The sequence below is a fragment of the Microtus ochrogaster genome, chromosome 19 (assembly GCF_000317375.1).
Source record: "Microtus ochrogaster isolate Prairie Vole_2 chromosome 19, MicOch1.0, whole genome shotgun sequence".
Classification (NCBI taxonomy): domain Eukaryota; kingdom Metazoa; phylum Chordata; class Mammalia; order Rodentia; family Cricetidae; genus Microtus; species Microtus ochrogaster.
The window spans coordinates 29808089-29823417 of NC_022021.1; the positions used below are offsets into that span (position 1 = coordinate 29808089).

Here is a 15329-nt window from a genome sequence, read left to right on the forward strand (position 1 = left end):
AGGACCTAAGACTTACCACAGGGCAGGGCACCCTGACTGCTCTTTGGACTGGAGAGGAAGGGGGAGAGGAGTGCGGGGAGGGGGAGAAGGGTGGGAGGAGGGGGAGATGGGTGGGAGGAGGGGGAGGGAAATGGGAGGCTGGGAGGAGGCGGAAACTTGTTTTTATTTTCTTCCTTTTCTCAATAAAAAAATAAGAAAATTAGAAAAAAAATTATTAATTAAGTTGAGTTATAAATTTCTGAAGTATTAAGGACCATATCTTAAGCTTTTCTTTTCGCTGAGCACATTGTCTTCGATAGACGATGTGCACACTACATCTAAAGGACTTAAGTATCCACTTTGTTCTGTTATACCCACAAAATTTCATTTCCTCTTACATTTTACTTATATTTTAAGGTATGACTTTATTTCTTGCTATGCTAACTCTCATATGAAATAATAATCACCTCCCCAGATGTTTCTAAGTCTTCTAGTGACAACATGTACTTTTTCTGACAGTGTGGCAGGAAGAAGCAGGAACTAAGTTTCAGAAAGATTTCATTGCTTGCTCAAAAGCACAAAACTGCAAATGGCCTTCGGACTAATGATTCTCAGCACAGCTCCAAACTTCCTTCTGGAAACTGCCTTTATCTCCTCTACTAGGTTATCATGAGCATTTTACTTTCGTGAGTTCTCCAGAGAGAGATCAAGCCTTCTGCGTAGATTAGACACACTAACTCCTTTGCCTAGGACAGAGAAGAGATTTCCTTTAACGCTTGACCTCTTCAGAGATCTGCCGTCTCAGAAGCCACAACAGAGACAGAACTTGGAGCTGCACTTGCTCAAAGCTAGAGTGAGACAGCGGACATCAGGGAGCCATGGGGTTTGACTTTAGATTTTGTTACATCACTAGCCAGGCACAACTATCTAACTAGAACATCTAGTGTTCCTTTGATCATTGGACTAGACCAAAAGATTTCCAGCTAATGCTAGTCCTCTGGAGGTATCTTAGAGGAAATGGAAACGGTGTTCTGTGGTCCGAGGGTGATCGTGCAGTGCAGTGTGGATCCTCCAGGTCCCCTGAAGCTCAAGTGAAGGACTGCTTGCTGCTTTGCATGTTCATTTGTTCTACAAACAAAGAGCACTGTGGGAAAGTGTACTTTATGTTAGTTCTGAGAATGTGAGGATAAGAACCCTTCCAGCTCCGAGGGTAGCAGCCTTGAGTTCCAGTTGCTAAATACTTCAGTGAGAAACAGCTTAAATCTTTAAGGCAGTCTATGAGGATGACATTATAGAGGAACTCATCCCAGACAAAGAGTAAAATCCTATAGACTCTCCCTCCTCCTGTGTCATAATGGTCCCCATACACCGCAGCTGAGCAATTCCATTTCTACCATCCAGTTCTTTCAACAGAGCCTTCTACTCTGTTTTCCCATCATGCGCAGATTCTTTCCTTTATTATACAGACCAACTGGCCTCTTGTAACATTCATGTATAACAAAGCAAAGTTGAGGGGAATATACAGAAAGGAATCTGTAGAAGGCAATCTCTGGAAAGGATAGAAAGGAATTCATACAAAAGAGGATAGAGGAAATACAATGTGTGGGATCTTTGAAATTTTCCATTTCTCCCCATCACATATCCTGCCTGTGTTACACATGTGTCTTTTGTCTAACCTGTGTATCATTGCCTGTTGCCCTAGTGCTGCTTGGGCTCTGAATCCCTGGACTCCATACCTACCCTCTTCCTGAAATCTAACACAAGCGAATGCAGAAACCTGTACCTATCCTACTGGAATCTAACAACTTGTCCTTCAGCTTATAATATCACCCAATTTCCTTTAATTCCCCAAAGATATTAGTAGTTGATCTACATTTACAACAGGTGAAGTCAAGGTTGGTCAGAGAAAAGAGAGTCAATAAGCATGCAAATCTATATATTTTCCCTTTATCCTAGGAATAAAGTTAGATATTAGAAGCATTTGAATACTAAAAAGTTGCATCTCTATGTTATTTTTCACATATCTTTTTGCGGCAAACAGTATATGAAATGGGGTAGCGAGCTAGCTCAGCCCATGCAAGCGTGACAACTGGAGCTCAGATTCTCAAAGTTCATGTAAATGTTGGCTGGCTCTGCGGACCCAACTATAATTCTATCCTCAGAAGTTGGAGATGAGGGGTCTCCAGGTAGGTTGGCTAGGGAGTCTAACTTTTATGTGCAGTTCAGGGTTTGAATAGGATTTCGATTCCAAGGGTAAGGAAAGAAAAATGAGACAATTCCAGATGTCAACCTTAGGCCTTGACCATTTGCATATACATTCTCACACACATGCACATAAGTCACATAGAAGCACATACACCTATACATGTAGGAAAGAGAATATATTACATAGACATGAGAAAGGAAACCGCAATACATACTTAATAGCATTTACCATGATGTTAACCAGCAATATGTCTGGAACGCTCTTTCCTTTTTTAAGCAACTGTTCTGATTTTGCACCAAGTTGAGCTCGCAAACTAAGCTGTGAAAGGAAGTGAAGAAGCATAGGAGAGAACTGATTGAAAAGATGCCTGGAGTTAAAATAATTCAGTAGCCATGCTCCCTAATGAAGATACTGAAGACTTACCACACTTCTGGAGCCAGGGACGCATTCAAGGAAAATATGTATCAATTTTGAAACATTTTGTTTGGAGTTCCATTTATTCTAAGATCTTCTCCTCTAATTTTCAGCTTCTCTGGCACTCCAAATTTCATCTAGCAACACTTTTAATCATAGTGATTTGGTTCTAATAACTCATATCTATGGGAGAATGCCCTCTGTGAAAGCACACACCAATATAACTGTCTTTCTGTGAACACATTCCAGATTTCCAACTCCATTTTTCTTCTGCCTTGATGAATGCCCTTTCTTGTTCTATCACAATTTCTCTGTAGAGATTAACTCTTTTGTTTTGTCCAGAATCAATCATTATGACTTTTACAGGGAGTAATTCTGTATGAGTTGTGCAATATCTTTGAGCATGGGCTTCCCCAAAGCCTGATCTTTGCTCAGTTACTCGAGTATTTTATATCAAATGAGATTGTAGCTCCACTCAATGCCATCCCACTCAAGGAGAGTACAGTATCATACTCTTATGACAGATGTTATAACAACTACTTCTCAAGCTCTTACAGACCAGACTCATTTATCTTCTTTCTGATCTCAGCCTTGGTTAAGCTTGTCGGTCCCCCTGTGACTAGCTATCTATTAATGTTGCTGGAGAGGCTTCCTAAATTGAGTTAGCTAATTCTCCTACCTCTTTAAATGAGTCTAAATCAATTTCTCCAGCAGGCCTATCTTAATCTAATACAGTAACACTTTCTCCTTCTCCTACCCCAGATGTTGCTTTCCTCTACTTTTTAATTTCTCCCAAACATGCTAATATTTTACTATGCTCTTCAATTCATCTAGTAGTGTTTATAGCTGATTACCTGCCCACCTCTATCAGAATGTGAACTCCAAAAGACCAAAGAACTCTCCCTTTTACTTTTTTATTGATATATACAAATAATACAGTGACAGGGAAGACAATGTTCTTTTGAACTGAATTGTATATGGATTTGGACACTTTAACAAGTCAGTAAGTATAACTACAGAAATAAACCCAGCATTTTTGTTAATTCATATTTTAAATGGATAGAGTAAAAGTTATAACGTTTTGGTTATTGCTTTTTTCTTTCAATAAGTCATCATGTTGATTTCTTAGTCGCAGGTTTTTTATATTTAATCAGTTTTGAAAACTGAATGATAAATTTGTTTGCCATGATGAAATCCATCATACAATAATCAATTGTAATAAAAAAGTAATTGAAACATATGCGATTAATTCTGTCATTACTCCCTTATATATTTAATCAATACTCTTTATGAAAATACTACTTTTCTTTAGAAATAATATCAAGTGAATTAAAAATCACAGATACACCATTTAAACCTGATAAAATGCTGTAGTATTTTCTACTGCTTTAGATAGAAAAATATTAGAAATACAAACAATATCATTAAGACTCTCATTATTAATCACTTTTCTATCAAACACAATTTAAAATCAAATAGAAGAACATCGTTAATTCATACCATGAGACATAGTTCAAAAGAGTACAAAATAGGACATGTTTTAATATAAAAGTAGGCAAGGATTAGATTAAAATACTTACATTTAAAAAACTATCACTTGGTTTGAGATATTCATCTTCATCAGTCATGACATCTATTAAGAGAAAAGAGGTAAGAACAAAGTGCCAGTATTTACATTTGAAAATCATGCCAGCGTTAGATTCAGCCATGTCTGTTAGACCCAGCGAGGATGCACTGGGAACCCTGTAGCACGGCTTTAACGTTTAGTCCACAGCATTTCAGGTCCTGGCCACTGTGTGGCTTGAAACTTCCTACTTCCTTCCTGGCATGGTCTGAGCTCACAACAAAATTCAAAATATACAACTTCAGTTTCTCCTTTGGTAAACAAACTAGCTTTCTCAAAAAAAATCAAAATATTAATTCAGCACACTTATATTTTCCTGGCTTGTGAAGTTATGGAGAAGAACCATTTAGAAATTAGAAATTAGAGAGGATTCTTAGTTGAATTATATGGGGAAATGTTTTCAGAATATATTTGTAGTTAAGTGTCATAATATTAATAGTAAAATAATCTATTAATTGCCAAGATAACTGGCAAAGGGAGCCAAGAGTATCAATCAAAATAAATGAAAAAGTCAACTTGGAAAATGATTGCAAATCTGTGTGTGAGTCTATGGTGACAGCAGATAACAGTGATCGTGCAAGAGGATTTGAACTTTATAATAAAATATAAACAAGTTGAAACATACTAAAAACTTCACTAATACACATAGAAAGGTCATTTAATACTTAATGTTTTTCCCTCAGTGATTATACAAATAGTCTGAAGGAATCAGCTCAGATTCCTAAAAAGAGACCTTGTAGTTAGTAAACTCAGTTCTACTGCCATGGTCAAAGATTAAGAACCAGGTCAGTTTGTTAAACAGGGACCCTTGTTTTCATGAGTTGAAGAAAACCGACTCCATGCTCAGAACTGTGATATTGCTCTCTCTCTCTCTCTCTCTCTCTCTCTCTCTCTCTCTCTCTCTCTCTGGAATAGGTGCAAAGGAAAAATAAATAAACAAAGCAAGATTGCAAGAAAGAGGTGAGTGAACATGAACGTGATGTTTCCTGGTAGCTTTCATAAAGGCAAACACTGGCAACTACTTTAAGAAAGAGGGTGTGGTAAAAAGTATTCAATGTCATTCATTTCACCTTCATCCTCAAATGTAGGTATTGACTACCTTGCACAGAGAAGGATTCAGGTCCCCATTGTTCACCATTCCCTCCCCTGAAGCCGTTCCTGTGGTTACATAGATCACTCTCGCTGTTTCTGTCTCTGTCTTTGGTGTGCTGCAGTATAAATGACAGATGACGTGTTTGACACATTATTTACTAGCTATATAGGTTTACCTTCTTTTTTGGGTGTCGCTTTCCCTGAAACTGCAGGAACTGATAACGCATTTGGATCCTACAGGAAGAAAGCAAACATCTAGTTTTAATATGGCCATGTTTCCCTTCCATTTCCGTTTCACGGATTTCAGTTAGTGTTTGAGAACCGACTATTTCACCGGCATTAATGATATTAAACTGGGTCGAAATGATGACTTTCACAGGCAAACCAAATTTGGTGAGCACTGAATTTATATAGAGACACAGAATTACCTGTGGTATATAATCTTCCACTGGCTCTCAGTGTCTATGTAAAATAAAGCAACTACTGTTTCGGGAAATTAAAAAAGAACAGGGAAAATGTGTGGTTTATAAAAAAAAAAATCTTAAAAGAGTAATCCTCAAGCTGTCAGTCATAGCCATAGATAAATAAGAAAAAATGTGTGTTATCTATTACTCTGTTGAGTGAAATGAAAGTTTGCTATGATGTCAAAGAAGAGCCAGAGAATGAAACAAATTTTCATAACTCGCGATTTACTAGTATTTGTCCTGAAATGAAAATTATTTAGAGTAGACTCTTTGTTAATTGACTCAATTGCAGAGACAATATGAGGTAAGAGAAAGAGCAGTGAACTTTAAGTCCAAGATTCAATAACTTAGCCTTCCACAAGCCTCTGACCTTAAGAAAACGATTCCGTACATAGGGTCTCTCCTACTGTCTAGAAAAAAAAAAATGAGAGCTGAACCACATCTTTGATTCTTAAAGTCACACAACACTCTTCTAACCCCCGGAATGTACGATGATATTTTTATGAAATAATGTAGTAAATTTCAATGCTGATATAAAATAATGAAAATGTGATCCATGTAAGTCACTAGGAGTTGTGCCCCCACCCCGAGTCCAGCTGAAATATATCTTGGATGGGTATACTCTGGTTGTGGAATAAGGTGATCTAACCAGCTGTTTCCGTTTGGCTTCATAGCATTCAAGCAGCCTTATATTGTGAATCTAAAGACCAAGCCATGTGTTCTGTTCTCCCCTTAACCCTATGGGAGGTTTAGCACCTGTCTGATCCATTGCCAAGGGTCAGCTGTATAGTCTCTAACCACATATTGGGAAACTCAGTGTCTCTACTTCCTAACATTGAATGGTGGAATGCCAGTCTAGGAGTTAGTGATCTTAGCGGCAAATGTAGTCACCCTCTTAACAACTATCATTCTATGTGTGTGTGTGTGTGTGTGTGTGTGTGTGTGTGTGTGTGTGTGTGTTTATGTACATACACATATTCACCTGGCAGCTCCTCCCTCTGAATAATTTTATGTGTTGGCCACAGAACTTAAATGAGCTCACCAATCTTGATGGTCCACCCCAAAATTCAATTTAATGGGAAGAGTTAGGAGGAGAGTGTCTTCTCTTTTGCTTCTTGGACTGTAGAACCTAAACTCTTCAGACTTTAAACCTTTACTGGGTGATCTTTAGATTATATCCTGATGCATATCTGTCGTATACCAGAAGAAGAAAACTAAAAGCTCACTTGCCTGTATTTTGCTAATTTCTCTCGGGTCCAACCGAGGTTCTCCTTTGTTTTCTCTCCGAACTGGTCTTAGCCCACTGGCCTGTTCATTGTCATTAAATGCCCGGATAGCTTCATTGACAAGACTATCAATAGAAAGGACTCGAATAGAAAACTCTAAAGAAAAGACAGTTTTATAAATCTCTCTGCCTTCTGAGAATTGGCACTATTGCATTTTATTTTAGTTTTTCACACTCTAACCCTGTTCTCCCTACATCTGTCCCTTGGATTAAGATACTTTTCCCTTGTAATAAAATTCACATTACATGAAATAAATCACTTTAGCTAGTTAAAAGGGTACAACTCAGGGGCACTGAGAAATTCACTAAGCTGGTTGACTATCATGATTATTTTGTTCCAGGAATTTTTTATCACTTCAAAAGTAAATCCCCACCTATTTTACTGGCACACCTATTGCTCAAACCATGGTACCATAAAACATGAATCATTTTCTATCTGCGTGGATTTGTCTATTTTGAGATACTTTGCATAAGTTAAACATAACGTAAGCCACCTTCTGTGTCTGGTTTCTATTACTTAGCATAATGTTGCCAAGACCGGACATTTTGAAGCATGTACCAGTACCTCATTCTTGTATATGAAAAATCAGTCACATGATTTTACTACTTTAAATTTTGATGAGAGATATTGTCTAAATGGAGTCTCTGGTATGAGTCTGATGGACGTAGACAGTTGTAACTATAGTCAGTACAAATGAAATCTACTAAGGAAAAGAGAAGGAAACACCTTTTTGTAGATACTTTAGAACAGTAGTTTTGCCACTGAGTGTCTTCCCTAGAAAGCATCCCTTCACAGCATAGGACGGCAATTCAGTTTCTGTGGCATCATCTTGAGAAGGGTTCGACTTTTCAATTAATCTTTGAAGCACGTGTCCCAGTATGTGATTGTTGGAGGGTGGAGAGCTGTTAGCCATGTCTTCTGGCAAGGCCCACTCTCCAACCATGTTCTGCAAATATAATGGTCAAACAAAATAAAATTGTTCTTAAAGAGCAGAATGGAAGTATCGATGGCATTGAAATATTAAAATGAAGGTGAGGGCAGGAAGTATAGAGGGAGGGGAAACTGATGTTGGGGTGTATTGTATGGGAGAAGACACTATTTTCAATAAAACTTTAAAAAAGTAAATCCAAGTTGTAATAAATAGAACCTAACCTATACTGTAATTAATTATATCATAAAAAACAATAACAACAATACTACCTTCATATTACAGAATATTAAAGAAAATCTTCACAGAGAATATTACAAAACTTTTAGAATATTAGTTTTTGAAGTATTATTTTGAGTTAACTAAAAACAATTGATCTGTTTTATATTATGGCATTTAAGTTAGTTTAGAACATCTTTATTGAAACTAAAAATATTAATCAAATATTAAAAATAGGAATGAAAGTAATTTTTAACTAGAAGAACCCAAAAAGGAGTAATTATAGACATAAAAGGGAAATAAAATTAGAAGGTAAATCCATGAGTTAATATTTATTTATTTATTTATTTTTTACTTTATTTATTTATTAAAGATTTCTGTCTCTTCCCCGCCATCGCCTCCCATTTCCCTCCCCCTCCCCCGGTAATATTTATTAATAAATTCCCAGGTCATGATTTATGAAACTTATCTTGCTAATGGCTTGGCACAAAGGTGAAGAACAATGTGAATCTATGTCACAGTGCAATGGAAGGACAGTAGCATTGGACATGAAGGAGACTTGAAAATTATTAACTACTATGTGAATAAACCTTGAAGCTTAAGTTGTTAGAGAACTCTATCTAGTAACACAGTAATAGCTTAATAGATACATTTTATTTTCTTAATTGAACAGAAATTTATTGTTAAAAATCTAGAATAAAAAGTTCTCCAATGTATTTGTTAATGTTATTCCTATCCTTACACACACACACACACACACATGCACACTCACATAGACATGCACACACATGTACATACACTATAACAAATATAAGTGACAAGAACTTCGTTTTAAAAGTTACAACCAATCACACTGGAAAATGTTTTGTAAAAACTACGCATACGATATTAAAATATTCCCAATCATAATAAGATATGCCACAATACATACAAGCTGTTTGGCACCTTATTATTATTTGGAATTAGTATTATATAGCCTATATATCAAATTCTCTCAGTTTTTAAAACTCAGTGTGTTGGTACAGTGGTGCAGATCTGTCAAGCTTGGCACAATTCCTAAATGTCAAAAGTCTAAATTTCAAAACGCACTGCTTTTTAATGATGGTCAATTTGATAAGCACTTTGGTTATTTCACTTGCCCCAAGAATTTTAACTTGGTTGTCCCAATCTAAATCATGGTACTAAGAAGAACACAAGCAAGCCACCAGGGAAAAACATAAAACATCCTGTTCCCATAAAACCAAAGGGCAAGCAAAGATGGCATTTCTTTAGAAAATACAAACCAATTTGTACAAGTCTGAACCGCCTGTCTTTTCCTAATAGGACAGTTCGTTTTTCCAAAAGAAGAGTAAGTATGTTTATCTTGACTGTAAGTGTATGATTTAATTAAAGTTTCCTATTTTCTGGATATGCTTAGGAACTGTGCATTTTGAAAACTCATTGGCTAGATTGAATCCCAAATTTGAGTACTATTTTTCACCTTAGCTTCATGACTGATAAATTGTTCAATAGTACTTACTCCACAAAGTAATTGACCAGTCATATTTGGGTATTAAAAACAATTCTTTATTTTGCATTCTTAATATTTCACCAATAATGCACAATCATTCAAAATGACAGATTCTGCCTACACTTACGTTATCATAAGTATACGTTTTTAGATTTATTCTTAATTTTCATTCATGTGTGCATTGTGCTTGTATATATGTCATAGGACCATGGTGCCAATGGAGGAGAGAAGAGGGTACTGGAACTCATAGAACTGTATTGTTTCCAACCCAGCATGGGTACTGGAAACAGACTCCTCTTACCACCTTCTCTAATCCCTTTCTAGACATTTGTAAATAAGAAAAAAATATGTATTGACTATTTGTTGCTTTTAAGCCCATTTTGTAGGGCATTTTGGCAGTGCTTCTAAAACTCTAGTCATGAGTAAACAAACATTTTTTTCTAAGTTCTTGACTTTTCTTTTATCAGTATTTTTAATATACTGTATCTGACAAGGAAATACTTTCCAGAAACACATTGTCAAGTTTGATAAGCGCTATGGGTCATGTTCTTAGTCTGGTGCCAGAATTCCTCAGATGACAGCACAGGAGAGAAAAAAAAAATTCCTTGGAACAAACAAAACTTATCCTTGAAGCAAAGTATTCCTAAGGATTGTTTTAAAATCCAAAGAAATAAACCTATAGTTATAATTTAAAATATCTTCTCACTTCTATATAAATAACATTTTACTGTTATTTTCTTCTAGGGCTGGGATATAGCTCTAAGGCAGAGCATTTGCCTAGCACATGTGAGATCCTAAGTTCAATTCCAAGCAACACACACAAACAAAAAGGAAACTTGTTTTAATTTAATAACGTTGGTTTTGCTAGTCCAGTGCATAACTATCTGCACTATCCAGATTTAAAGGGTGCATGACTGTGCATATTTTGCATCATAAATGATTATGTGCTTCTGTTTTCATTCACTGGATCTGGTTATACCTTTAAGTAGAGAAATGATAATGACTGTATGTAAAGTTGCCAGCAAGGAGGTAGCCAAGTAAGAAAACAACAACGAATTCTCTTATTACAAGTTGAAGTGCTAGATGCCAAAGTTCTGATAATTTTTTTAGCTGTGCAGACTTTTGGCCTTTCTAAAGGAAACAGACTCATATGTAAGTTTAATATCTCTGATGACCATAAAGATTCTGCTTCTCGCATCTTCCGTATTTTTGTTGACTTTTCACCTTGAGGCACAATTTAATTGTTGTAAAGATCAAATGAAATAATACTGTATACAAGCCAATAAAACCATTGACGACAAACACCAGAGGAGTTGCCAGGCACTGGTGGAGGCACTTAACAGTAATACATCTTCAAAGACAAATCCCAGTCAGCTTTGCCTTAGTTAGAAAGCGTGCCTCCTCACAAAAGGGTCAAATAAAGCCCTTCTACATCACGGGGTTAGTTACAGATTATGACCAAACACAATGGAATAGAACATTGACTGTGAAGAGAACAGAATGTTCTGGCTCGGAAAAGAACTGGTCTGACCTATGGAGATAAGCAGAGAGAGATCGGAAGAGCATGTTGAGCTGGACCACATGAAGGACAGCTTCTACACAAAGACCAGTGGGAAAGGAACAAGGATATAATGAGTAAAAAGGAGATCAGAAAAATTGGAAAGCAGAAGAAACTGAAACTAAAGTTGAAAACTGTGACTACAAATGACCTAAAGAGTTAAAGAAGAACCAGAGTATTCTAGCAGATTTTTCCGTTTATTACTAATGTAGATTATATTAAAGCAATGTCATAAGATATAATTCACACCTTCAGATATTATTACAAATATACACTTTGGGCTGTTAATTTCAAGATACCAATGTCTGTAGTGGGCAAACTAGGTAAGTATCACTTGATACAAATCATTGCTTTAACGGGGGAATAATTCTACATTATTCCTCTGAATTAGGTAAGCTAGCAAATGCATATAGGAATTGCTTAAAATATCTTTATAATTTTCATAGTGCCTACATAAATGCAATAAGAATGTAGTTTTTTAATTTATTTATTCATTAAGGGTTTCTGCCTCCTCCCCGCCACCGCCTCCCATTTCCCTCCTCCTCCACCGATCAAGTCCCTCTCCCTCATCAGCTTGAAGAGCAATCAGGGTTCCCTGACCTGTGGGAAGTCCAAGGACCGCCCACCTCCATCCAGGTTTAGTAAGTTGAGCATCCAAACTGCCTAGGCTCCCACAAAGCCAGTACGTGCAGTAGGATCAAAAACCCATTGCCATTGTTCTTGAGTTCTCAGTAGTCCTCATTGTCCGCTATGTTCAGCAAGTCCGGTTTTATCCCATGCTTTTTCAGACCCAGGCCAGCTGGCCTTGGTGAATTCCCGAAAGAACATCCTCATTGTCTCAGTGTGTGGGTGTACCCCTCACTGTCCTGAGTTCCTTGCTCGTGCTCCCCCTCCTTCTGCTCCTGATGTGCTAAATAAGAAGGTGAATCCAAAGACAAACATATAGGCATCCTCCGGAATATTAACCTTCATCAGGTGATGAAAGGAGACAGACACAGAGACCCAAATTGGAGCACTGGACAGAAATCTCAAGGTCCAAATCAAGAATGTAGTTTTGAGATGTGTGTGCAACACCCAAGAGCCATCTCTCCTTGTCAATTCATAACTACTCAAAAATAGATCATAAAACTTTAACAGTAAATACTCGCTTCTCTTGGTGAAAAGGTGTAATTAGTTCACCAGTACAGGTTTTATTAATTGACCTACAATTAGTTTTCCAGAGCCTGATTCTGAATGTCTAGGCTCATGGTCTACACATACTATTCTTATTGTCACATAATATGTGGACCTAACACTCAGCTGTGTATCCCAGATTCAAAGTGTTCGTGGGCTTCTTTGTCTTTGGTTGGAGAAACTTCAATGGTTTACTGAGACATCTCTTTCTAATCATTTTTTGTCAGTCTTATCTTTTAAAATTCCTATGGGTTGATGTTTTTGAATCCTTGGACTTTTAAGGATTGTTGTGAATATTGACAAATAGCATCTACTTTATGGGCTGAGGTTTATACTTCAAGAATAGATATAGATCTACTTCCTGTTGATTATGTCCTTGACTATCACGTGGCCTCAGTTATTGACTGCTGTTTCTGTTGAGGTTGCATGCTTTCTCAACAGATTATTTCCCTTCTTTTATAATAAAATAGCTACTGATAAAACAAAGTTATGAATATATATGTGTGTGTCATTTTTACTTCTTAAAACATCTTAAAAATTAAAACTGAGGTTGTTCTTCCTTCCACATTTTTAATGGAGATATAGTTTATATAAAGTGGGATAAACAGAATGTAGTCCTTGGGAGATGTTCATTATGAGTCCCTAAAATCTTGGTTTGACAGTTGTGCAACATTCCATCAACCCACATTTTCGAGTTATATCAATATACTTATTAGTGGCATAACAATGTGGCTTCTGTGGAATGATAGTCATAGTTTAATGGTCCAGAGAATCTGGTTTTTGTTTCCTCAGATGACTAAGACTTACCAGCACTTGTTTACATGACCTGGAGTAACCCAGGTAGACCCAGTCAGGAATGTTCTTGTCAATTACAATTCAATTAAAAAGGAAAAGATAAAAGACATGCAAAAATCCCTCCCCTCCAAGATAGAAAAAGCTTGTTTCCCAGTGAATACAACATATTCCCTGTTTTCTATATATTCTGATTTCCTTAAGTATTCTTGAAATGCAATATGTTAAACTATTTAACAACATTCTATAATTCTGTTATGTAAATAGACACTATCTTGCTAGAGTAGCCAAAGATACAGGACAAAATAGTCCAACAGACTTAATTCAAGAAACCACATATATGTTAATGTCATAAAATCAGTATATTCTCCATTCAAAGCATAGCTAATTCATGACAATTCCACCATAGGAAAACAATTAAGCTGCCTTTATTTTGCAGTTACTTTGGAAGACTTTCAATTGGCAAACCAATTTGAAGGAAATGAAGGATAGCTGATTATATGATTCCTGAAATGAAGCTAATTCTTGAGCTAGTAGTCTAAGGGGTGATGGGATATATAGCAAATTTCAGGTGACCTTGTTCTTATGTTGATCATGATGACTCTTTCAGGTTAGATCTTTCATGTTCCATGATGGACAGCAGAGTAGTAAGTAGTCTAAGGCAGGGATGAAGATGGGAAGAATGGTAGAAACCATTCACCCATGAGTTGAAATTCATGTTCTAGAAGGGCCAGTGCAGGGCAATTAATTAAAATATTTATGTTGAAAAATGTGACTTGGACCAGAGCAGTGCATATTTGCTATGCACTCTCTTTATGCTCTCTCTGTGTACACAGACAAGAATTCAGAGAGATCTGGAGACAGTGGTGCAGCTGTAATTCCAGCATTTGGGAGGCTGAGACAAGAAATTACTTCTAGTGTGTGTCCAACCTGGGATATATAATTTCTTAAAAACCAATCAAACAAACACACAAACCGAGAGAGAGAGAGAGAGAGAGAAACACTCACAAAGAGCTTTATTTCTAAGTCAGTGATGGATTTTGAGTCTTTGCCCTCCATCTTGCTAAGGGGGCCTTGTCTGAACCCCTCCAAGAATTCCTGGATTGCTCAGCTACTTTTGGAACTGTTACACATCTTTCAAGACAATGACTTTCAAAATAAGAAGGGTTTGACCAGAACCCTTCTTAAAATGGCATTATATACTGGTGTATGTAAGGCAGAGAAACAAAACTCTAGTGAACGAAATGTTTATACTTACTACATGTGATGTATATTATTTCATTTTATTATATTTTAATTCTGTTTCTACGTATTTGGACCATAAATAATTGTTGTGGCTCACATATTAATTTAATAATTTTCATTCAAAATTTAAAGTATCCAAATACTACCAAATGCAATAAAAAATCAAATGTGTTGGAAAATAGACCATGAAGTATAGATAACTTCTGAATACTGATGACTGAGAATCAGTCATTAGTAATATAGTTTATATGTGCACTAAAATAAACGGGTCATCGCACAGACATTTAATGCTAGTAATTTGATTTTTTTACAATGACAGTTCAAATCTTCAAATAAGACAGACAAAATAAAAAAACCAAACTATGAGCAAGCTCAGAAAACGTCATTTCTATAAACAGAAGATAGAAAGTATGTCAACAATATGCATGAAATTAGTTGATGTAGAAAGAACTTCTAAAAGAAACAGACTAACAGAAAACTTCTAGAAATGATAAACTCAGCAATGTGGCATATTACAAAATCAACTTGAACAAATCAAAAACTTTTCTATACCACAACAAATGTAGAGAGAAGGACTACACTCCCATTTATAATAACCTAAAAAAAGAAAATAACTAGGAAGAAATCTAGCCCAGCAAGTGAAGGACCTCCACAATGAAAACCTTGAACCTCTGAAGAAAGAGATAAAAACACAAACATAGAAAGATATACTCATGGATCGGTAGAATTAACACTGTGAAAATAACCATTCTAACAATCCCATCTTATTACTCACAGAAATACAAAATCTATCCAAAAATTCATATGCAACCAGAAAGACGCTGGATAATGAAAACAAT

At 36.3% G+C, this 15329-nt stretch overlaps 1 protein-coding gene across 1 annotated transcript in view; it reads right to left on the minus strand.

Moving 5' to 3' along the window:
• The window catches only part of Spef2 (sperm flagellar 2), a 151266-nt gene that overhangs the window by 76770 nt on the left and 59167 nt on the right, over window positions 1-15329 (minus strand). Inside the window, exons 11-15 of the mRNA XM_026783829.1 lie at window positions 7792-8011; window positions 7010-7161; window positions 5492-5549; window positions 4180-4232; window positions 2400-2503 (exon numbers count right to left, since the gene is read on the minus strand). Of these exons, the coding sequence (XP_026639630.1) occupies window positions 2400-2503; window positions 4180-4232; window positions 5492-5549; window positions 7010-7161; window positions 7792-8011 (587 nt within the window). The remainder of the gene's footprint in view (window positions 1-2399; window positions 2504-4179; window positions 4233-5491; window positions 5550-7009; window positions 7162-7791; window positions 8012-15329) is intronic.